The 25,513-nt window shown below is 40.9% G+C and overlaps 1 protein-coding gene across 2 annotated transcripts; it reads right to left on the reverse strand.

Annotated features, from left to right (window-relative positions):
* Nucleotides 1-1,451: 1,451 nt before the first annotated feature.
* LOC124034537 (guanine nucleotide-binding protein subunit alpha-14-like) lies at nt 1,452-19,377 on the reverse strand. Of its 2 annotated transcripts, none has more exons than XM_046347862.1 (7): nt 19,097-19,377; nt 5,932-6,116; nt 5,596-5,750; nt 4,991-5,119; nt 4,746-4,872; nt 4,181-4,334; nt 1,452-3,965 (listed from the first exon to the last, which is right to left on the reverse strand). In XM_046347862.1, exons 1-7 carry the CDS (start codon nt 19,218-19,220, stop codon nt 3,778-3,780), a joined length of 1,062 nt encoding a protein of 353 aa, XP_046203818.1. In that variant the 5' UTR covers nt 19,221-19,377; the 3' UTR covers nt 1,452-3,777. The 2 variants fall into 2 exon arrangements, with proteins under 2 accessions (XP_046203818.1, XP_046203820.1); XM_046347864.1 differs by lacking the exon at nt 19,097-19,377 and adding an exon at nt 18,418-18,926.
* Nucleotides 19,378-25,513: the final 6,136 nt, after the last annotated feature.

Below are 25,513 nucleotides of genomic sequence, written 5' to 3' on the forward strand. Positions count from 1 at the left end.
GCTAGCTTGGTGTTGCTAGCTAATTTGTCCTGGGATATAAACATTGAGTTGTTATTTTACCTGAAATGCACAAGGTCCTCTACTCGGACAATTAATCCACTCGTAAAACGGCCAACGGAATCGTTTCTAGTCATCTCTCCTCCTTCCATGCTTTTTCAGCAACTGGGTTTGCTGTGCAGGGTTTTCCAAACTCGGTGCACATTTTGGTTTTTGCCCTAACACTATACAGCTGATTCAAATAATCAACAAATCATCAAGCTTGATCATTTCAATCAGCTATGTAGTCCTGAGGACCGAGTTTGGAAGGTGCTGGCGCTAGTGGCAACAATATGGCAGCAACCACATCACCAAAACGCAGATCGTTTTTGCCCCAATTCAATGTGTAGGGACTGCGTCCTGCTTGTGTGACTGCATTATCCATTACAACAGATGGAGAAGGTTGTAGCCTTCATAATGGCCTTGAATGTTTGTTCAAATCACTGAAGGGTTTTAGTTGCAGCTGTTCAGGAATATCCGGCTACATCATGGTTGAGAAGACGGTGTGTAAAGTGAGGGAGGTGGAGTGTGAGCAGCAGCTACGTAGAAAACATGTGTGCGTAAAATAACACATGCACAGAATGTGATCTGTAGCTTTTGAGAAAAAGGTTTCCAGAGGGGTGGGGGCAGAAACTCTGGATTCGCAGCCAGGTCCAATCTATGGGTGAGCTTGTGTCTCCTCATTGGCAATTTTCATGTTTTTATGCAGCAGGTATGCAGTGCCATTAACGACAGAGAGATTTCAAAATATATATACAGTACCAGTCAAAAGATTGGACACCAAACTTTTAAAAACTATTTTCTACATTGTAGAATAATAGTGAAGACATCAACTATGGAATAATACACACGGAATCATGTAGTAAACACTAAATTGTTAAACAAATCAAAATATATTTTATATTTCATATTCTTCAAAGTAGCCAATCCTTACCTTGATGACAGCTTTGCTTGTTGTAGAAACATCCCAAGGATGATCAATGGAAACAGGATGCACCGGAGCTCAATTTTGAGTCTCATAGCAAAGGGTCTGAATAGTTATGTAAATATGGTATCTGTTTTTTCTTTTTAATACATTTACAAACATTTGTAAAAACATGTTTTTTTTTTTTTTTTTGGGGGGGTTATTATGGGGTATTGTGTGTAGATCAATTACTTTTTTTACAATTAAATCTATATCTGTCACACTTCAACTCAACAAAATGTGAAAAAAATGTTCAAGGTGGTATAGATCTATAGGCACTGTATATGTCTATCCCCCAGTTCTGCTTGACATGTTTTTTACTGACACGCACCAATAAAGATTTGACATCAAATCAAATGTTATTTGGCACAGTTTAAGGCAGGTATGAAATGTTTATGTGCTAGCTCCCTCAACAATGCAGTACATTAATCAATAAAAGTCTACATTTAACTACTGTAACAATTTATTGAAACGTAACAAATGTATCTTGAATATATTTTTGAAAGAAACCATGTAGAAAATAACAGATGCACATAATGAATAAGAAAATAGTCACAACAATTTATGAACAGAATTCTTTCATGACCAAAAATCTGTTATTGTTAGAATACATATACACTTAGGGGTGAATCCTCACTGCTGAAAATTTTGTCCCTATGTTAAGGCACTTTGGACAGATTACTTGGCTAAAACATGCACGCTTGCTTCACTGTTTAGATATATGGTGATGTATTGAAATAATATATAAATACAGTATCTGTATGAAAACCAAAACATTTTTTCAGCCAAGTGTTGCTTTTCTCACATTTAAACAAGTAAAAGACTTGGCCAAATAATGAATTCACAATTCCACTTGCACTCTCATCACACTAGTGCTCACTGAGGAGTGTTAGACAGGGTTAGGTAGGTTGCTTTCTAAATGTTATCCATTACAGTTATTAGTTACCTGTCCAAAATTGTAATCAGTTTTTTAAGTTATTGACTACCCAAACTCAGTAACATAATCTGATTGCTTTCAGATACTTTTGAATTATTGTCCCCTTAAAACATTAGAAGACAAAAAGTATCCATCAAATGCATTTGGTGTGTCATAGTGGTCTCTGACTTGAGGTCAGGCTCGCTCAGGTGGAACAAACTTAATCTTGCACCTCTAAAAATTTTAGGTAATCCAAGAAGTAGTCTTAGTTTTTCAAAAGTATCTAATCTGATTACATTATTTTAGCTGTTAACGTAACTGATTACAGTTAGTTTTTGTAGTTACCTGTCCAAAATTGTAATCAGTTACTCCCCAAACCTGTAGATAATAACAGTAAAACTATGATTTTTTTTGTAAATTAAAAGGTGCTATACTTAACTCCTTCCTCTATACAAGATAAATCAATTCAAGTCATCCATTTCAAAGAACGACAAAGACTATACAAGAAAAATATATTTTACGTTAAAAAAATACTTTGGCATCCTCGTCACAGTGAGTAGACTTTTCTTTCTTTCCAAAATATATGTACAGGAGATTCTCTTTAGTGATCTGATGGTTTTTATTCAGATACTATTTCCAAATGGTATAGATGCTCAACCTAACAAAAGCACTCTGGACAGAAAAACAGCATTACAAATCATGTTGGAACCAAAATGATTTTTCAATCGTTTCGTTCTGAACAGAACAACATTTTTTTTTGTTCCATTCTACTGTTCCGAACAGCAAAATAAAGTTCTGAACCAGTTCGAATCCCCCAAAAAGTACTGGTTTATATAATTCCTTTCTGTTCCTTTTTTAAATCTGTGAAATCATCAGTTTTGTATGTACAAGTCTAATTAAATTACTTCAACAAACAGTGCAGATAGAGCAGGAAAGCTAGTTGTTTACATGCGTGATTGACAGATAAGTGTCGCCTATGGACCAAGATGCAACTGAGGGTCTCTGGGAAGAGAGAGTGTTGAGGAGGAGGTTTGAAGCACTGGGCATCTTGTTATGACATGCATTATCTGAATTAGTCCCACAGAATTATACCTATGGAGGAGTGGCTTCTATGGAGGAACTTTGAATATCTTTTGAGCTAGCTAACAAGCTTGAGTGTGCAGAATGAAACACTTTTTATAGTTAATAAATCCTACATGAAATGTTACAACAATGAACATAGCATCCTTAACTAGCATATAAAAAGTTAATCCATTCTTCTCTAGCTAATTAATAATGTCTCTCCCCATCTTCTGAATCATGTTTGTAACATCAGTACAGAATCCTATGCTTCTGATGGGGGAGGGGCAGGTAGCCTAAGCACGCACCCACACTGACAAAGATTCTCAGCTTGCAGGCAAACACTGGAAAACGTTTCTGAGTGACAGAGTGAGGGCTTTGCATAGGTGCATTGTTGTGTTTTGTGCGACTAGAACAAAAATGCCTGGAACGTAAAATAACGTTATTAACTGATTCCCATGCTTTTCAAATAACGGTTCTGTTCCGGAACAGTATGGATCACTTTCATTACCAGTTCTGTTTCTGTTCCTTGAAAAATGTTATTGTCCGGTTTTCGGTTCTGTTCCCTGAACCGGTTCCAACCCATGCTACAAATCTTGCAGTCAAAGCATTTTCTTCTACCGCATCAATCTAACATTCCAACCTTATACATATACTCTCAAGTATCTTAGCCTGATCCTAGATCTGTGTGTGCTTTAACCAACTCATGTCAATGACAGTTAGAGGAGTTGTCTAGAGCACATGCTACAGATCTGGGACCAGGCTAGATGTCTCTTAACCTCACAGGAGCCTTGGCTCTCCTCTAAATAATGGCAAAGTCCTTGAGGTGATTTTTGATGATGGTCTCTCTGATAGCAGCAAAGACAAAGCGGATGTTCTCTGTATCAGTGGCACAGGTGAAGTGGGAGTAAACAGTCTGTCTGTCTAGGTTCTGCTCCTGGTACATCTTCAGGATGAACTCCCTGGCTGCTTTAGGGTCATTCTGCGGCCCTGGAAACAACAGCTTTAGTTATGGCGTGTGCATGCGTAGCGGAGGTTTTTCTGGTGAACTGCCCTCTTGTGATGAGTACCCTGGCTTGAGACCTGAGGCCATTGAGTCATGTGGCCATCTGGGTTTGATACCTGGTTGGTCGTGTGTGTTAACTCATGGGTTCTCTTACTATACTGATAAGAATAGCGGTCACACAAACACTACTAGAGCTTACCAGTGTATTCTGGGAAGTAGTTGACAAGGTGGGAGCGCGTGATCTTCTCCTCTAGGATGTCGGTCTTGTTCAGGAATAGGATGACAGAACATTGCTGGAACCAGGGGTATGTGATGATGGTCTTAAAGAGTGCTTTGCTCTCCTCCATACAGTTCTAGGGGACAGACAATGCATGTATAGACAAGCGGATATAAAAGGCCCATACTTAAGCCATAAGGCCAGAGGAGGCGTGGTATATGGCCAATATACCCTCAGCCATGGTGTATATCACAAACCCCCGAGGAGCCTTATTGCTATTTTAAACTGTTTACCAATGTAATTAGAGCAGTATAACTACATGTTTTGTCATTCCTGTGGTATTCGGTCTGATACACCATGGCTTTCAGCCAATCAGAACTCAAGACTCAAACCACCCTGTTTATAATCTCACAATGTGTGAGATACAATTGACTTTTACTTACCAATTTTACACAACAGCATGTTTGCTCATGGATGCGGCCCACAGGTGTATCAGTAAAATATGTCCAGTGCCTGAACACTGTGCTCTGACTGACGGGGAGCTCACCTGGTCACATTCAGCCAGCACCTGGTCGTATTCACTGAGCGCGGCCAAGAAGATGATGGATGTGATGTTCTCAAAGCAGTGGATCCACTTCCTCCTCTCTGATCTCTGACCCCCCACATCCACCATCCTGTCACATCAAGCCAATGTTAGGAGCGTTGCTTGTTGGTAATAGTGTTTCCTCAAAACATGTGCTCAGTTGAGATTGGAGAAGGAGCATCATTAACAGAACCAAAGTTTCCCCTCACCTGAAGATGACTTCTTCCATGTCAAAGTGGTACTCGATGATTCCCGTGGTCGGCACTCGGACCCTCAGGATGTCCTGCTCAGTGGGAACGTAGGAGGCCTTTGCGATCCGGTCCAGGTCACTCAGATAACTGAACAACACAGCATAAAGAGAATATGTTTATGGGAATTGTGTGATCACCCAAAGAAAAAAAGTGAACAACAATACTACAAACAATGAATTAAAAACTTCAGAGTGGTACAGTATATGCCCCCAAAAGAGTGTCCTTTTGAAAGACTCAGCTAGAGTCTTAACATTGTCCATGTAATAACAGCATGCTGGCAGCAAATTGACATTCCAGTGTGAAGATTGATTTAGTTCTCTACCAGGACATGCAGGGGGAAACAATTGCAGCAGCACAGATTTAATCTTTAATTAAGGTTCTTTGAATGGCTTTGCAGTCTTACGTTATAGTGTAATTACTTTTGTCAATAGAGATGTGGTCTTTGTTCCCTGACCAGGAAAACTCCAGGCCCTAGTTATAGCCCATAACCAGGGCCTGTGTTTTTTTTCCTGATCATTATCAGGTTAAGAGCAACTCCTGCACTATGACTTATGTCTACTCACTATTTGGCGGCGTCAGATAGCTGGTACTCCCTGCGGCGGGCATAACACTCCTGCACTCCACCGTCCCTCCACAGGCTCCTGATGGCGTCCACATGGCCTCTCTCCAGATCATTCACCATGTCCACCTCCACCTCACTCAACATGCTGGCATAGCCCTGGGAGGGAGGGAGCAAACAACAAGATGGTTGGGGTGTTCATTAGGGCACGCAAGGCAAAATGCTTTAAAACGCTTCACAAATTAAAACTAAAATTGAGTTTATTTTTGGAAAAGTCCTTGGCTCCGTGATCAGCTGGTGCGGAAGCAGACCTGAGGTGTGATGTGGCTGGGATTCTTGCCTTATTCTGGGCCTCCAAGAAGGGGATGTTGAGGGTCTCCATGGCGTGAATCATGGACTGCATGGCAGTAAAGATGTTGTGGTACACCAGCTTGGTGAAGCCTCGCTTGTCCTCCTCTGAGTAGCCGGCGCCATGGATGATTCTCATCTGTTTAATGAAGGTGCTCTTCCCACTCTCTCCAGCACCTGGTAAAAGGGGAGAGGGGTGAGTTGAGGATGGGGAAGGAAGGAATACATGGGTAATTGAAGAAGTGTGAGGCACTATATCCAGACAAGGATAGCATCTGGACAAACAAACCAAAATCCATAATCACCTATTACAGCCCTATTCACATTTACACACACACATTCTCAATCTCCTTTCCCAGCTGCTCCTGCCAGCTCCTTAGATTTCTTGGCCTGGTCAGTGACCAAGAACAACATCTCTATGGATACAATAACTATTGTGATGTGAGCTCTAGATCTGGATCCTGGAGAGATCCTTTACAAGGGTCCTCAACAGAACCTAAATGTACCTCTACCACCATAACAGAACCTGTCTGTTATGGGCACAATTTTTTTTTTTTTACTGAAACAGGGAGTGACTACCAGAATATATCTATATTTTTTTAACTAGACAAGTCAGTTAAGAACAAATTCTTATTTACAATGACGGCCTACACCGGCCAAACCCGGACGACACTGGGCCAATTGTGCTCCGTCCTATGGGACTCCCAATCACTGCTGGTTGTGATACAGCCTGGATTCAAACCAGGGGGTCTGTAGTGACACCCCTAGCACTGAGATGCAGTGCCTTAGACTGCTGCGCCACTCGGGAGCCAAATATAAGCAAATATAGGACCCAACATCTGATTTGGACCAAACGTCTTCGTACCATTGAGTAAGACATGAGGAATCCAATAAATTAGTTAAAAGCCACCCACAGACCCTCCACATCCCACCCAACAACCAGTATCAGTTCTCTATGTCTGACAAGTAGTATGGAGGTGCGGTTTGGAGTTTTGCTTCTTCATCCTTTGTAATGTATTATCTGTGAATTTGGTCATGTTTTTTTCCCCTGTTTAGAAAAATTTGCAATTGAAGCGGTTACCATTATTTAGCATAAATTAGTGTGGAAATACTAGGTTTTGTCCACTAGATGCCACTGTTCCTGCTACTGCCACACCCTTTCATACATTTTTCTGGTCGCTTGCATTTATTAAATTGATCACAACATTTTCTTTGCAGCTTTGGGTACAAAACCAATAGCTTTTGCTCATGATGAAAATAAATTGTGTTGTCAAGCCAGTCCTCCATGAAAGCAATTACATTTGTCCTTCTCTTAGAAGCCTAATACGTCAACCCAACTCTTTGAATAGTCCAACAACTGGCAGCTCTATGGTGCAATTCTCATTTTCCTACAAGCCAAAGAATTGGGAGAAATAGGCTATGCCTAAAATGGTGTGACAACCATAATAAAGTATTTGATGATCATGTTTTTCAATAACATGATTAGAGACATTTACCATTAAAACCCAACCCTATTACAAAACACTATACAGTGTGTGTTTGGGATTTTTTATATATTTTTCATTTGTCATTTAGCAGACATTCTTATCCAGAGCGATTTACAGCTAAGTGGGACAACCACATATCACAGTGTACATTTTTACTCAAAATAGTAGCAATCAGCAAACGTGAAAAGAAAGTGTGAGTTAGATCACAAAAAGGTTTTTATGGGGGGGTTTTCGTGGTATCCAATCCAGCTACTATCTTGTCTCATCGCAACTCCCGTACGGGCTCGGGAGAGACGAAGGTTGAAAGTCATGCGTTCTCCGATACACAACCCAAGCAAGCCGCGCTGCTTCTTAACACAGCATGCATCCAACCCGGAAGCCAGCCGCACCAATGTGTCGGAGGAAACACCATGCACCTGGCAACCTAGGTTAGCGCGCCCGCCACAGGAGTCGCTGGTGCGCGATGAGACAAGGATATCCCTACCGGTAAGGCCCTCCCTAACCCGGACGACGCTAGGCCAATTGTGTGTCGGCCCACGGACTTCCCGGTCACGGCCGGTTATGACAGAGCCTGGGTGCCTGGGTGCGAACCCAGAGTCACTGGCAGCACAGCTGGCGCTGCGGTACAGCACCCTTAACCACTGCGCCACCCGGGAGGCCCCGGGTTACAGATATTTTAGGAAGATGGGCAGGGACTCTGCTGACCTAGCTTCAGGGGGAAGCTGGTTCTACCATTGGGGTCCCAGGACAGAGAAAAACTTGGACTGGGCTGAGCGGGAGCTTTTTCCTGGACACATATTAAGCCTAAGTGGACAAACTGAATTGCTTTCATGGAGGACTGGCTTGAATTGTGTGACCACACTATTTATTTTATCATGAGCAAAAGCTATTGGTTTTCTACCCAAAGTTGCAAAGGAAACATTGTGATTCCTTTAATAAACACAAGAGACCATCAAAATGGATAAAAAGGTGTGGCAGTAGCAGGAACAGCAGCATGTAATGGGGGGGGGGGGGGGTACATGGGTGGCTTCTGATCATTTTATTAGAGTCCTCGTCTTACTCATTGTTGTGGTCCTTCTGTAGCTCAGTTGGTAGAGCATGGCGCTTGTAACGCCAGGATAGTGGGTTCGATCCCCCGGGACCACCCATACGTAGAATGTATGCACACATGACTGTAAGTCGCTTTGGATAAAAGCGTCTGCTAAATAGCATATATTAGGAAGAATTATGGTCTAAATCAGATGTTGGGTACTATATTTATTGAAGATTATATGAATCCTATTAATTAAAATGGCCAATTTGGGTGCAATTAATTTGCCAAATTTCTCAGAGATCAAATTACATTTCAACAAAATAATGTTTCAGGAATGATAATCTCATTTGTTTATAACTACAGAAACAATTTCAGCACCTGCGGGGCACAGCCTTCTAAGGCACTGCATCTCAGTGCTAGAGCTGTCAGTCCCGGGCTGTATCACAACCGGCCGTGATCGGGAGTCCCATATTGCCCTACCAAGCAAAAAGGCAGTAACTGCTAATTTGGTTGAAAATGAGTTAATGGCGTTTTTTTATACATTAAATACATGCTTAATTATGTGGACAAGTATCCTGCCTCTTATTGTATTTTGGAGAAAATGGGGGTCATGTTAGCAGTAACTGCATAAAGTTACTGTGAAACCAAGGTAAATAAAAGCCATTTTTCTCAGTTCCACGCTATGAGCAGTCACTGCCTTTTTGCTTGGTAGGGCAGCATAGGGCGGCGCCCTATTGGCCCAGAGTCGTTAGGGGAGGGTTTGGCCGGGGTAGGCAGTCATTGTAAATAAGAATTTATTAACTGACTTGCCTAGGTAAATAAAGGTTAAATCAATTTTAAAAAATCAAATGACCCACCAGATTGTTAGTTCAGAGGAAATCACCAGGATAGGAGAGGTGAAAAATAGATAAAGAGTGAGGCTGTTCCTAAGAACAGCTCAGCCTGGTCTCATATACTACACGTAATATAGTAACATGTCAAACTAAATGGACTGTCTCGGATTTACGTACATGATACGAAATGCTCCGAGACCAGGTGGGTCAGCAATCTTTTTTGCGTTGTTTCTGAGAGGAAGACACAGGCTCATTCCTGGCCACCATTTATTCACAATTCCTGGAGCCACTCAGGATTTAAACATGTCAGCATGGATAATTGTTGCCAACAAACACCAGACCCCAACAGGTACAGAACACAGTTTCTCTGTTGCTGGGTCTCATCTGTCTTTAGTCTGCTATGAAGACTTAAACCCCAATGCACCTCACTGAAACACACACCCTCCTTCCAGCCATTCATTTTCAGCTACCCTTGGAAGACAATGGAAGTGGACTTCGAAAATGCTTCTTCAAGTTAATTGGACAGTGTGTCTGTATGTGTTGAGCTCTAGGTGGTTTCCAAGAGACTAAAACAAAATAAATGAGTTGTTGCTAAGGAAACTGTATTTGCAGACATATGTACATAGACTTTAAAACATATTGAATTAATTTTACTTTCAAAAACTAGCCAGTCAATATTCTAATGAGAACAACATAAAAGTGTGTACTCAAATAGCCACCACCCCACACAGATCCATCCAGAAGACATAATGGGCAGGGACTTGCCTGACAATGACCAATCAGAGGCCATAGGGACTTGTGAATATTAAGTTGACCAATCAAAGAGAGAGTTAGCATGTATAACTGACCAAAGCAGTCAGAGAGGGACCTGGAGTTTGCACTTACCCTCATGACCTAATAAGCCATAGAGATACAATATAAATGTTCTATTTATTTATGTTTTAAACGCTTTACTGAAGATGGGTTGATCCATCCATTTGCAATTGAGATTAGAATGTGCATGTAGTTTTCCAAATAAATACAATGAGTTCTATACATTTTTTGTAATATACAAACTTAAATCCATTCATTAGGACCTTCACACCTGAAAGATAATATGAATTACCTATTTATATACACACACACACACACACACACACTGAACAAAAAGTATAAACACAACATGCAACAATTTCAAATATTTTACTGAGTTGCAGTTCATATAAGGAAATCAGTCAATTTAAATGAATTAATTAGGCCCTAATCTGTAGATTTCATGACTGGGAATACAGATATGAATATGATGGTCACAAATGCCTTAAAAATGGGCTTCACGAGAGGAATAACTGTGTAAGAATGCTGTTCATTGACTATAGCTCAGCATTCAACACCATAGTACCCTCCAAGCTCATCATCAAGATCGAGGCCCTGGGTCTGAACCCTGCCCTGTCAACTGGGTCCTGGACTTCCTGACGGGCCGCCCCCAGGTGGTGTAGGTAGGAAAAAGCACATCTACTTCGCTGATCCTCAACACTGGGGCCCCACAAGGATGCATGCTCAACCCCCTTCTGTACTCCCTGTTCACCCATGACTGCGTAGTCACGCACAGCTCCAACTCCATTATCAAGGCCTGATCTTGGGCACAGGCATTAAAACATGTTGGTATTACAGACTTGGACAGGGAGAGGTTGAAAATGTCAGTAATCCGTCTGGCGATGCGGCCTTGTGAATGGACCTGTTTAAAGGCCTTACTCACATCGGCTGCGGAGAGCGTGATCACAGTCTTCAGGAACAGCTGATGCTCTCATGCAGGTTTCATGGGCCTTTTGCCTCAAAACGAGCATAGAAGTAGTTTAGCTCGTCTGGTAGGCTCGTGTCAATGGGCAACTCTCGGTTGTGCTTCCCTTTGTAGTCTGTAATGGTTTGCAAGTCCTGCCACATCCGACGAGTGCCAGAGCAGTATGATTCAATCTTAGTCTTGTATTGACACTTTGCTGTGGGGACCACTTAATAATAATAATAATAATAATATATGCCATTTAGCAGACGCTTTTATCCAAAGCGACTTACAGTCATGTGTGCATACATTCTACGATAACAACATTAGACCATTAGACCATAACAACATTAGACCATAACAACATTAGACCATTAGACCATAACAGCATTAGACCATTAGATCATAACAACATTAGATCATAACAACATTAGACCATTAGATCATAACAACATTAGACCATAACAACATTAGACCATTAGACCATAACAACATTAGACAATTAGATCATAACAACATTAGATCGTAACAACATTAGATCATAACAGCATTAGACCATTAGATCATAACAGCATTAGACCATAACAACATTAGACCATAACAACATTAGACCATTAGACCATAACAACATTAGACCATAACAACATTAGACCATAACAACATTAGACCACTTCATCGATGCACTTATTGATGAAGCCAATGACTGATGTGGTGTACTCCTCAATGCCATCGGAAGAATCCCAGAACATACTCCAGTCTGTGATAGAGAAACAGTCCTTAGTATCTGCTTCATCTGAGCACTTTTTTATTGATCACTTTACTGGTGTTTCCTGCTTTAATTTATGCTTGTAAGCAGGAATCAGGAGGATAGAATTATGGTCAGATTTGCCAAATGGAGGGCGAGGGAGAGCTTTGTATGCCTCTCTGTGTGTGGAGTAAAGGTGGTCCAGAGTATTTTTTCCTCTGGTTGCACATTTAACATGCTGATAGAAATTTGGTAAAACGGATTTAAGTTTCACTGAACACTCCCCGGCTACTTGGATAGCCGCCTCTGGGTGAGCATTTTCTTGTTTGCTTATGGCGGAATACAGCTATACTATCAATACTGTCTTAGTGCCAGCCTCTGACTGTGGTGGTATGTAAACAGCTACAAAAAAGAAATACAGATTAAAACTCTATAGGTAGATAGTGTAGTCTATCATGAGATACTCTACCTAAGGCGGGCAATAGCTCGAGACTTTCTTAGAGTTCATGCACCAGCTGTTATTTACAAAAATACATAGCCCGCCCACCCTTTGTCTTACCAGACGCTGCTGTTCTATCCTGCCAGGACCGCGTATAACCAGCCAGCTGTTCAGCCACGATTCGGTGAAGCATAAGATATTACAGTTTTGAATGTCCTGTTGGTAGTTTAATCTTGCTCGTAGGTCATCTATTATATTCTCTAAAGATTACACATTTGCTCGCAAAATGGAAGGAAGTGGGGGTTTATTAGATCACCTACAAATTCTCAGCCCGCCCTTTGGCCCCTTTTTATCCACCTCCTCTTCACGCAAATCACAGGGATCTGGGCCTGTTCCCGGGAAAGCAGTATATTGTTCGCGTCGGGCTCGTCAGACTCGTTAAATGAAAAATAAAAAGATTCTGCCAGTCCGTGGTGAGTAATCGCAGTCCTGATGTCCAGAAGTTATTTTCGGTCAGAAGAGAGGGTAGCGGCAACATTATGTACAAAATAAGTAAACATAATATGTAAAAAAAAAAAAAACACAAATAAACAAAAAAACACAATTTTTTGGGGACACATAAAACATCTGCCTTCTTCTCCGGCGCCATTATGTGACATAGAAATGTTGCCTGTAATCCATGGCTTCTGGTTGGGGTATGTGAAATTATTAGATATTACTGCACTGTAGGAGCTAGAAACACAAGCATTTCACTACACCCGCAATAACATCTGCTAAACATGTGTATGTGACCAATACAATTTGATTTGATTTACCATACCATTACCCATGTGGTTACCACCACCAGTCAGTTTCTCTGTCTGTCTGTCTCTCTGACTGTCTGCCCAGCTGGCCTCTCTCCCACTCAAAGGAGTATTTTGCTCTAGGCATTATACATTACCATAACCACCCAGCCTGCCACATTGACCACAGGAACATACACACACACACCTACACTTCCTCTTTCTTAGGGGGTGTGAGGACAGTAGCCTACACAAAGCCCTGCCACAGAGTCTGTATAGTCTCTCACTGAAGTATGAGGAGGCTGTAGCTGATGTTGGTGTAAAACAGTGGTGGTTCACTTCTACCTTGGGGAATTTCCATCGAGCACCAACAAGTTCATATGAAAATATTACATTTGGTGTCAAATGACAGCTAAGACTATATTTTTGGGAAGTGAAGGCATAGACACATTTTCCAACCATTTTCCCAAAAAGTAAAGGTTTTGATTTCTAGATAAAACAGATAGAAAAGGGCTCTTAGAAAACATCATACTAGAAATAGTCTTAAATGGATCAGAAATACACAATAATGTTGACGTAAAGACCCCTGCCAGCTAATATCAACGCATATATTTTGTTTTGGAGAAAATCTTTACCTTCTATAAGTTTAAGAAATATTACCTTGTGCCATTTTTAAGATATACTATATATATAAAAGTATGTGGACACCTAGGGTTGCAAAGGATCGGAAACATTACGGTAAATTTCCGGACATTTTCCATGGTTTTAGGAATTGTGCTTAAATTCATTTTAAAAAGTTAGCTTATAACAGTGAACCTTTTTTGTGGGATACACATAAGGCAATGCTAGGTCTTGGGGATAGTTTAACCAAAATATGTCACAATTCAATGGAATTGCAACCCAGTGTGTTCTTCCATCACATGTACAGCTGATTTTCAAGATCTTACACACTAATGAGATGCTATTGAGTCCACACTACTACACTGTCTGAGCCAAGGACTACATGCTTTCTGATACATTTTTATTACAATACTGGGTGGGGTGAATATATTTTATATGACATACATCATTTTTTGTTAACTAGTAAATAGTAGCCTACAGCAAAGTGTGTTTAAATCATTTCTAACTTGTTGACAATTTCTGCTAGTTAGTTTTTGCTACCATTTGGGTTTTAGCTTGCTTGAGTCTGGTAACTTAGGGGTGGACTGGCCACCCCACATAGGAAGAAACCTAGAGAGGAACCAGGCTATGTGTTGGCCTTTCTAGGGAGTTTTTCCTAGCCACAGTGCTTCTACACCTGCATTGCTTGCTGTTTGGGGTTTTAGTCTGGGTTTCTGTACAGCACTTTGAGATACCAGCTGATGTACGAAGGGCTATATAAATACATTTGATTTGATTTTGATTTGATTTGAGTGTTAATTCACCTGTTTCCATACATTGCATATAAAAAAAGTATCTTACAAAGGAGTTAATCTAGCTTCTTAACTATTTATCTGTATATGCAATTGTATGTTGTTTTTTACAAAGAAAATTCTAACCTTTACAGGATAATGCAACAGGCACCATCTGATGTTTGGAGACATTTCACTGCAGCTAATGTAGAAGGAAAAGTTGTGTACATTTGCAAGTACTGTGCCAAATCATATGTGAAGAATGCAACAAAGATGCAAAATCATCTGGCCAAGTGCATAAAGTTCCCTCAGCACAACAAGCAACGTCTGACAAAAGTCCCTCTAGTTCTATTCGAGCTGAAAATGATGAATCAGACACCTTATTGATAGCAAGAGCTCATTGTCCTCCTGGAATCCGAAGTTTGTTTGACTCAATGGAGGAACGTAGTCAGAGAAATGCTGATGAATGTCTTGCTCGAGCTGTGTATGCAACTGGTTCACCTCTGATGCTCACAGGCAATGTGTATTGGAAGAGATTTCTTAATGTTCTTCACCCAGCATACACCCCTCCAACCAGACATGCTTTATCTACTCATTTGCTGGATGCAGAGTTCAGGTGAAGGTCAAGCAAATCATAGAGAAAGCAGACTGTATTGCAATCATCTCTGATGGGTGGTCGAATGTTACTGGGCAAGGAATAATTAACTACATCTCCACCCCTCAAACAGTATTCTACAAGAGCACAGACACACCGGTCTCTACATTGCAGATGAGCTGAAGGCAGTCATCAATGACCTCGGACCACAGAAGGTATTTGCACTGGTTACAGACAATGCTGCGAACATGAAGGCTGCTTGGTCTAAAGTGGAGGAGTCCTACCTTCACATCACACCCATTGGCTGTGCTGCTCATGCATTGAATCTGCTCCTCAAGGACACACTCCACAAGAGAGCCAAGGAAATAGTTAAGTATGTGAAGGGTCATCAAGTTATAGCAGCAATCTACCTCACCAAGCAAAGTGAGAAGAATAAGAGCACCACTTTGAAGCTGCCCAGCAACACCTGTTGGGGTGGTGTCATCATGTTTGACAGTCTCCTGGAGGGGAAGGAGTCTCCAAGAAATGGCCTTATCACAGTCTGCCGATATGGACAGCCCCATCAAGAGGATCCTCCTGGATGATATATTTTGGGAGAAAGTGGTAAGCAGCCTGAAACCTATAGCAGTAGCCGTTGCACAGATTGAGGGAGACAATGCCATCTTGTCTGATGTTCAGACTCTGCTTGCAAATGTAAGACAAATCCGTACTGCCCTGCCCACTTCACTGTTGCTCCAAGCAGAGGAAACTGCAGTTCTGAAATGCATCAAAAAGTGTGAAGACTTCTGCTTGAAGCCCATACACACCGCAGCGTACATGTTGGATCCCAAGTATGCTGGCAAGAGCATCCTGTCTGGTGCAGAGATCAACAAGGCGTATGGTGTCATCACTACCGTGTCTCGCCACCTTGGCCTGGATGAGGGAAAGGTTCTTGACAGTCTGGCGAAGTACACTTCCAAGCAAGGGCTTTGGGATGGAGATGCAATATGGCAGTCGTGCCAACATATCTCATCAGCCACCTGGTGGAAGGGACTTTGTGGATCTGAGGCTCTTTCCTCTGTTGCCTCCATCATCCTCCAAATCCCACCAACATCAGACCGGTGTGTCTGTTGTCGCCTCAGAGCACAACTGGTTCTTGTTTGGGAACACACACAAAAGCATGCAACAGGCTGACCAATACAAGGGTTGAAAAATTGTGACAGACTGGACAGAGACAGACTGGACAGTACTAAATCTGAACCAATCAAGTTTAGATAGTACAGTGAGTAGGGCACAGTAAAGTACAAGTACACCACAGTATTGTACCGTAAGTAGAGCACAGAAGAGTACAGTCCAATATGATACAGTAGTACAGTGAATAGAATGTAGTGTATTGTGCTGAACTATACTCTACTCCACTGTACAAGGTGACATGTCATAGCTGACACCCCATTCTTTCTGCAGACATCTTTGACCCTTAATTCGGAGCAGGTATTGGAAAAGGTGTTTGTATAAAAACCTGAGGGAGATTTTACCGTGATTTCGTTACGAAAGTTTGCATCTGCGCAGTTCTTCCAATAAAGTAGTTCTTGTACATTTTTCAGTGGAAATTGTAAAACATTGTCCTTGTGCATAGAGTTGTATGGTTTGTTACACTTTGAAATCAATGGTTTTTGTTTGGGATACATTTCAAAGTGAAAGAACTGAGTCAAAGCTTAATTCTGTTACTGTAGAATAGCCCCTTGACTGTGCAATATGAAAGTGTTACAATACACATGGTGATCATATGTAGATCTGGACCAGAAACCCTTTTCATCATGTGCTGAATGTCTCCCACGAGTTTTACTGTGGCCAGTCACGGGTCTAATGATACCTTTAGGGACATGTACAGTTGAAATCGGAAGTTTACATACACTTAGGTTGGAGTCATTAAAACTCGTTTTTCAACCACTCTACAAATTTTTTGTTAACAAACTATAGTTTTGGCAAGTCGGTTAGGACATCTACTTTGTTCATGACACAAGTCATTTTTCCAACAATTGTTTACAGACAGATTATTTCACTTATAATTCACTGTATCACAATTCCAATGGGTCAGACGTTTACATACACTAAGTTGACTGTGCCTTTTACCGCTTGGAAAATTCCAGAAAATGATGTCATGGCTTTAGAAGCTTCTGATAGGCTAATTGACATCATCAGTCAATTAGATTTGTACCTGTGGATGTATTTCAAGGCCTACCTTCAAATTCAGTGCCTCTTGACGTCATGGGAAAATCAAAAGAAATCTACCAAGACCTCAGAAAAAAATTGTAGACCACAAGTCTAGTTCATCCTTGGGAGCAATTTACAAATGCCTGAAGGTACCATGTTTATCTGTACAAACAATAGTACGCAAGTATAAACACCATGGGACCATGCAGCCGTCATACCGCTCAGGAAGGAGACGCGTTCTGTCTCCTAGAGATTAACATACTTTGGTGCGGAAAGTGCAACTCAATCCCAGAACAACAGCAAACGACCTTGTGAAGATGCTGGAGGAAACGGGTACAAAAATATCTATATCCACAGAGTCCTTTATAGACATAACCTGAAAGGCCGCTCAGCAAGGAAGAAACCACTGCTCCAGAACCGCCATAAAAAAAGCCAGACTATGGTTTGCAACTGCACATGGGGACAAAGATCATACTTTTTGGAAAAATGTCCTCTGGTCTGATGAAACAAAAATAGAACTGTTTGGCCATAATGACCATTGTTATGTTTGGAGAAAAAAAGGGAGGCTTGGAAGCTGAAGAACACGATCCCAACCGTGAAGCACAGGGGTGGCAGCATCACGTTGTAGCGGTGCTTTGCTGCAGGAGGGACTGGTGCACTTCACAAAATAGAGGGCATCATGAGGAAAGAAAATTATGTGGATATGTTGAAGCTACATCTCAAGACATCTGTCAGGAAGTTAAAGCTTGGTCGCAAATGGGTCTTCCAAATGAACATTGACCCCAAGCAGGCTTCCAAAGTTGTGACCAAATGGCTTAAGGACAACAAAGTCAAGTTATGAGTGACCACCACAAAGCCCTGACCTCAAACCTATAGAAAATGTGTGGACAGAAGCTGAAATACATAATTCTCTACTATTATTCTGACATTTCACATTCTTAAAATAAAGTGGTGATCCTAACTGACTTATGACAGGGAATTTTTACTAGGACTAAATGTCAGGAATTGTTAACGGCAAATTTCCGACTTCAACTGTAGTGGCTCACACACTTCGCTGCCTCTCGCGCACACAGGACAGGAGAGCACAGAACAAGGTATTCACTTAAAGCCTAACTATGCTTGTTGGCTATATGGCAAACAAAGATATTAAAGTTATAAACATGATCAATTCGGATGTATTCTTAACGATAATATATATGGCATTATAACGTGTTTTGTGTTTACCTGGTGAAGACGTAGGAATCCCCTTATGGGAGTAGAAACATAAAATATCCAGTGTTTTACATTTTAATACGAGTTATCATGGGCATGTGCATTGCAAGCTTTCTTTCTTCATGCTAGCCTTTTGTGTTTGAGTTTAGAGCACACTTTCGAGGAGAGTTGATCAGGCAAAACTGATATGAGACTCGCGGCTGTATTTGCATGGCTTTGCATGAGAGCATAACTCCGATACACCAGTTACCTGCGACTACAAACACTTCGTTGTGGCCAAGGCCCAACGCAAGCCACCAGAATCTCGTAATTAAAAGCTTCCCAGATAGTTAGTTTTTGTCGACGTTGAAAGTGAGGCCATCCATTTCTTTCAATTCAACATTGAAAAAAAGGCGCAAATTTGTTGCACCTGAGCTAATCTGCGCATAAATCAGAGACCGCTATGACGACACACCAAATGAGAGTAAAATAATATTTAAACTAATGCGCTCCCATGTCTGCACAGTATTGACATTTTACTACATATTACTATTATTCTAACTTGAAATTGGTACGTCTACAACACTGATAGCCTACCGCTCCCTTGTTCATCTGATTTTACACGTATGGTCCAGGCTTTACCTAAGTAGCCTAGGACCCTAGGCTATGCACTAAGCAGTGTGCACTTCTTGACAGATGTGACAACTCTCACCTAATAGCAGCAGTTTGAGTTCACTGCCCGAGTCTTTCTTGTCCTGTCTCAGCTGCCTGTCAATCTCCTGATTGATTCTGTGATTATCCTTCTCCTCGGCCGACATACAACATCCAGCCATCATTAACCAAACTTTGCAGGCGTAAAATTAACGAGCAATGATTATCATTGAAGCAGTCACTATTACATGGGGCTCTGAACTCCACGGTCGTAGGAGGACGCATCTCCACGGGGCGTGGCGGGGACGAGCGCACCTTACACACAGTAGATACCCGGTGGAATGGTTACATACAGGCAACACACTCAAGTATCAGCCTGGTCTCATAGACTCGACCTAATAAGGTAAATCCAGCACACTCAAATTAGTATGTTATTTTTGGTATGGTTACATAAGACAGAAGGTTACTTATGGCAAAAGTGAAAGTGGGGTGGATGGTTGGGCGTATACTGCCAACATCCGGCAACCCGAAGGTTGCATGTTCAAATCCTATCATGGACCATTTTAGCTACTTAGCAACTTTGTAACTACTTAGCATGTTAGCTAACCCTTCCCCTAACCTTAACCCCTTACCCTAACTCCTAGCGAACATCTAGTAACCCAAAGGTTGTGTTTTCGAATCTCATCAAGGAAAACTTTAGCATTTGAGCTAATTAGCAACTTTGCAGCTACTTAGTAACCTAACCCTAACCTTACCCCTAACTCCAAGCCATGCTAATGTTAGCCACCTAGCTAATGTTAGCCACAACAAATTGGAATTTGTAAAATATCATGTGTTCTGAAAATTTGTAACATATTGCATGAATTGCAAATCTGAACATAACATACGAATTGTGATTCGTAACATCATACGATATGGATGATGGACATCCACAAATTAATACATATCATATGAAACATAACATATCATGCTAATTGGAGTGTCCAGGATTTACATTTTCTACAGTATTGTAATGAAACAGCAGGGAGTAGGTCTCAAACCCTTGACCTGTGTCGCAAAAGCATGCTCAATTGGCAAAGTCGATTTCCGCTTATAAACCCAGGGTCTTTACACTACTCCCACCTTTCAAAGAGCGCGTCCTCGCAACTCTACGTCTTACAGGAACACGCTCACCAGCTAAGCACACGCACTGTTGTGGATGCAAGGTCCGATCCAACTTTTGACACCAATGTAATGAAACAGCAGGGAGCAGGTCTCGAACCTTCGATCCCGAGTTCCAGCGCGCTATCGACTGTGCCGCAAAAGCATGCTCAAGCGGCAGAGTCGATTTCCGCGCAAATAAACCCAGGGTCGTTACATTATGTTATGTCTATCCCTGAGACCAGGTTGAGTAAATTGCGAGCAATGTGCTTTCACACAGGTGTGGTTCCTGAGTTATTTAAGCAATTAAAACATCCCATCATGCTTAGGATCATGTATAAAAATGCCCAGTTGCCCATTATTTTGGCTACCATGGCTAGAAGAGATCTCAGAGGAGCATAGGGGGTTTAAAGGGTGTGGGTGTGTGTCACCAGATGTTAACCCAATTTAACAGATTCTGGAGCTGTGCCTCAGACACTGTTTTCCACCACCATTAAAAAAATAAAAAATGGAATTTGTCATGGAGGAATGGTGTCACATCCTTCCAGTAGAGTTCCAGACACTTGTAGAATATATGCCAAGGCGCATTGAAGCTGTTTCGGTGGCTCATGGTGGCCCAACACCCTATTAAGACACTTTATGTTGGTGTTTCCAATATTTTGGCAGTTACCTGTAGTTACAAGGAGACTAAGGCACTGTTATGTTTCTATAATACCTAGGCTCATATGACAAAAGTAACACTAAATAAGATTTCCAATTTAGAGTCTTCCTGCTTTAGAAATAGATTAGTTTAATTATCTATTTTGGCTAATAAAAAATATAAACGCAACATGCAACAATTTAATTGATTTTACTGAGTTACAGGAGGAAATCAGTCAACTGAAATAAATTCATTAGGCCCTAATCAATGGATTTCACGACTGGGTAGGGCATGGCCATGGATGTGCCTGGGAGGGAATAGGCCCACCCACTTGGGAGCCAGGCCCAGCCAATCAGAATCAGTTTTTCCCCACAAAAAGGATTTATTAAAGACAGAATTACTCCTCAATTTCATCAGCTGTCCAGGTGGCCGTTCTCAGATGATCTCACAGATGAAGAAGCCAGATGTGGAGATCCTGGGATGGCTGAGTACACGTGGTCTGCGGTTGTGAGTAGGGCTGTGATGGTCATTAAATTTTGTCAGCCGGTGATTGTAAAGCAAATAACTGCCAGTCTCATAGTAATTGACTGTGACTTAACATAAACACATTTAGCTTCTGCTGCCTTCCAGGCATAGCCTGCAAGCCACTGAGGCAGACCGTTGGAACATCTACATTTAATAAATGTACCATCACAATAATTCCAATATTATTTTAGACAGGTTTAAAGAAACATGATATTAAGAAAATGTAGTCTATTTCATAAGAACAGAACAGAATAGCATACTTTGAGTTGTCATTATGTGAGGCTGTGATCTGGCTGTGCCATATGGCTGTGGGTTACATTAGTTCATTTAGCAGACAAGATTTGCTTAGAATTATGTGCTATTAATTTATAGTATAAAGAATTCAATTGAACAAAGCTGAATAAAATAGAAACAATATTTTCTCAAAACAATTTGAGGTAGTACGCACATGCGGCTATTCTGTGTTGAGCAGTTAACTAAGAAATATACTCCGATATGCTTCATTTAGAGTTATTAATGTAACTTAAGTTATGATACGAACGTTGGGCTATATGGTTTGATTTTTAATACATTCTAAGTCTGCATGATGTGACTCTAATGATGATTTGGAAAAAAAGTCGCTTGAAAGGCAAGAGCTCTGCTTATTTTTTTGCGCAGGCTATATGCACTTTATCAGTCTCTCATTCACAATTCGACAAGCACTTGATAATGCCTCGAGTTTCCCGGTGGCATCCCCTTTGTGTGGCCTGAATGCCTCCTAAAACAATCCATGCATTTTACGGCCAGTGGTCCGTTGTGCCCTTGGACTGAATATAATAATTACAATTCCCTTCTACCGTCTGCATGCTCCGAATGCCCTCTCACTCACATGGCTCTCGGTCATGTGACCAGTGAAGACAGATACATTCGGGACGCAACTGCGTGTGTTCTTATCCAAATCCGAGGCGCATATTGAAGATATTGGAAGAGCTGTCCACATTTACTTTTCGTTGACCTAACAAACAGCAAAAGCTCTAGCCTATGTCAATCTACTATCCACTATGGTGCAAAAGTTTACCTATTCTGTGCGAGAAAGAAATATTCCAAACCTAGTCTGGGACAGATGCGATAGATCCCACATTAATACAACCACTAGCATACAAAAAAATCATTTAAGCAATGAGGCTGACACAACAGATCAGAACGTTAAAATGTTGATAAACTATTAGGCTATTTCTTCACATTTATTACGCGCAGCCATGCTCACATGGCAGTAGGCTATAAACTCAAATGTTGCATTAATGGGAAAGTCACCACAAATGCGATTATGCATGTAATGTTTTTTTTTAATAAAGGTGCATTATTATGTTGAAATGATCTTCCTCAGATCTGAAACTCACACACTGCGTATGTATGCCAGTTAGGCTCTAAGCCAGTTGTAAAGCAGATTCATGTGATTAATTTTAAGAAGTTATTTGGCCACTTTATATGTGATTCTAACCTTTTCAAAACATATAGGCCTCTGAGCTAGGCTATGATTTGAAAAAGTTGCAAAAAAAGCCTTGCACTGTTTCTTGCCTTACTTACTGCACACAAGCTGGTCGTCATTCACAAGTGATAATGTATAATTCACAAGTGATAGGCTAATATTTTCACCTATCAGACTATTCTTGATTTAATTTTGTCTTTACATATACTAAATAATGTGTTACATTTGTTTTGATTTAGAATGTACCATTATCATGCACCTGTCTCGAAACAGGAGCAAGGGGGGAAAACATTTCATCTATGCATTTAAATAGCAAATGAATTTTCCCGTGGTTCATTTTCATGCCAGCCAGGTAGGATATAGAACTGTTGTAAAGAGAAGCAATGTGCTTAATATTAGGAAAATTTGAGAAATAACATAGTAGGCCTAGCCTATAGAAAACTGTTGGAATCCTCCTCTTTTTAATAGAGGCCATCACTCTGTTTTGTCACGCAATTCCATAGCCTAGTTGCACAAGTTGTTCCTTGTCATGGTCTCTATTGCACCAAAGCCAGTGACCTCACAAGGTAAATATCTGTCAAGCACCTCTAGGAAAGGAATTCATTATTTTAATTGAACTCTTATCCAGAGTGCCTTTGAGAAGTAATTATGCTTAAGTTCCTTGCTCAAGGGCAAGTGGAAATGTTTTTCACATAGTTGGCTCAGGGATTTGAACCAGCAACCTTTTGGTCACTGGCCCTACACTCTTAACCGCTAGGCTATCTGCCGTGTGTGTGTGTGTGTGTGTGTGTGTGTGTGTGTGTGTGTGTGTGTGTGTGTGTGTGTGTGTGTGTGTGTGTGTGTGTGTGTGTGTGTGTGTGTGTGTGTGTGTGTGTGTGTGTGTGTGTGTGTGTGTGTGTGTGTGTGTGTGTGTGTGTGTGTGTGTGTGTGTCAAATATACATTTAGCTGTCTTTCCTGTTACTTTCTGGCTGGCTTCGTGACATAGCCTTCTGGTCTCGACGTGAATACTGAAACATGTTCATACAGATGTCATACATATTCATTTAGAGAGCGGAAACATGATGAAGTGTTCCTTAATTAAATAAGAGCAGGAGGCACATGTGAACTTTTTTCTATCACTTTTATGTAGTTCATAAATACATTTGAAAGAATGTACATTCTGATGATTGGCCATCAAAAGAAATGCAAAAGCTTCTATTAATGTACATTCCTCAACTGGATTTGAAATCTATTTAAACAAATGTGTGTGCCTAGCATATTGTGAGCGTGGTGCACGTGCCATTATGGAGAGTGCCACATTTGATCCCCTACCTGCATTCTAACCCATGACACACTCTGGTAATCAAGTGCTGGTAAAAATACACCCCCACGTCCCATTCCCTAGCCCCTGCCCCCTACTCCTTCAATGTTACAGATCTGAAGGAACTGGGTCGTGCTCATTAGGCACCAAATAGAATAAAACTGACAAACCTGGCCTTGTCCAATAACAAACTCTTTATTTATTTTTAAACATTTGCCATTGCATGCCTAATGAACACAATCCAGGATAGGTTCAAGCATGTTGGAACTCGGAATGGTTCTAATCTAGGGTCGTTTTCGTGGACCCTCTACAGCAAAAAGACACTGGAAGGTATTTTTGAGAGGCTAACAGCTTACTCTTACTGGGCATTGGAACCGTTGCTTGGTCACAGCTCAGTCTTAAACATGAACATAAGAAACTTCAGGGGGTGCAGCATTACGATAAATGGCCCCTGAACAATAAGCCCCAACGGAACACAGTAGTCCCAGTGTGGGGAGGACTAGGGGAAACCAAAGCCCTGTTTGAATACTTTCATACATCCTTCCTGCCTCCCTTCCTTGGAGAAATCACTAATCTGGCAGTGGGATCCCAGTGGACAAAAAACGGATTAAATCAATGTTGTTTTAGTAATTTCAACTCAAACTTGGAAAATCTACTTGGAAAACTGATTGGTTTCGGGGGGAAAAAATAATTGTAAGAGAATGTTTATTTCACATAACTTTTAACCTAAATCCAATGACATGGTGTTTTTTGTTGATTTCACATTGAATTCACATTAGTTGACAACTCAAACAAATGAAAAATCTAAACTAGGTGTTGAACTCACATCTGTGACTAGTGGGATTCTTGCTATAACATATCCAATCATGCTAGATCAGTGACTACTCCAATGAGGAAAGGAAGAAATTAAGTGTTTTCAAAACACTCATCTAGTAATACTTAGGACAAGTGCTCATTTCCTGAAGCCAGTATTTCGGTCTAAACCAATGGAATTAGCCCTGTAATTGGAGTCTGCAGTCTTTTATACAAAAGTGAATGAACAAAAGCTATTGCAGCTTCTGGCAAACTGTTCCGTTAGATCATATTGATTGCTCATTATGCAGATCTAAAACTGCACTTGGTTTCTTGTTGAAAAATTAACTGGCAAAAATATATATACATTCTCCTCTTAAAACCATGTTTTTTTCACAAATGAATTAGCCATATATTAGACATATTTTCAATATTGCACATTCAATCTGGCAAAAAAGTAATGATTACAAAGCCAACATGGATGCTGCCATAGTTTAAGTAGGAAGTTTACTTACACCTTAGCCAAATGCATTTAATCATAGTAAAAATTCCCTGTCTTAGGTCGGTTAGGATCACCACTTTATTTTAAGAATGTGAAATGTCAGAATAATA

This window comes from Oncorhynchus gorbuscha, linkage group LG04 (genome assembly GCF_021184085.1).
Source record: "Oncorhynchus gorbuscha isolate QuinsamMale2020 ecotype Even-year linkage group LG04, OgorEven_v1.0, whole genome shotgun sequence".
In the NCBI taxonomy this organism is placed as follows: Eukaryota; Metazoa; Chordata; class Actinopteri; order Salmoniformes; family Salmonidae; genus Oncorhynchus; species Oncorhynchus gorbuscha.

Coding starts and splice junctions, on each gene's coding strand:
- LOC124034537 (XM_046347862.1), bottom strand. CDS start 19,220: ATGATGGCTGGATGTTGTATGTCGGCCGAGGAGAAGGATAATCACAGA. Junction 6,117..19,096: donor ACTCAAACTGCTGCTATTAG/GTGAGAGTTGTC, acceptor CCCTTTTACCAG/GTGCTGGAGAGAGTGGGAAG. Junction 5,120..5,595: donor CTATCTGACGCCGCCAAATA/GTGAGTAGACAT, acceptor TGTGTTGTTCAG/TTATCTGAGTGACCTGGACC.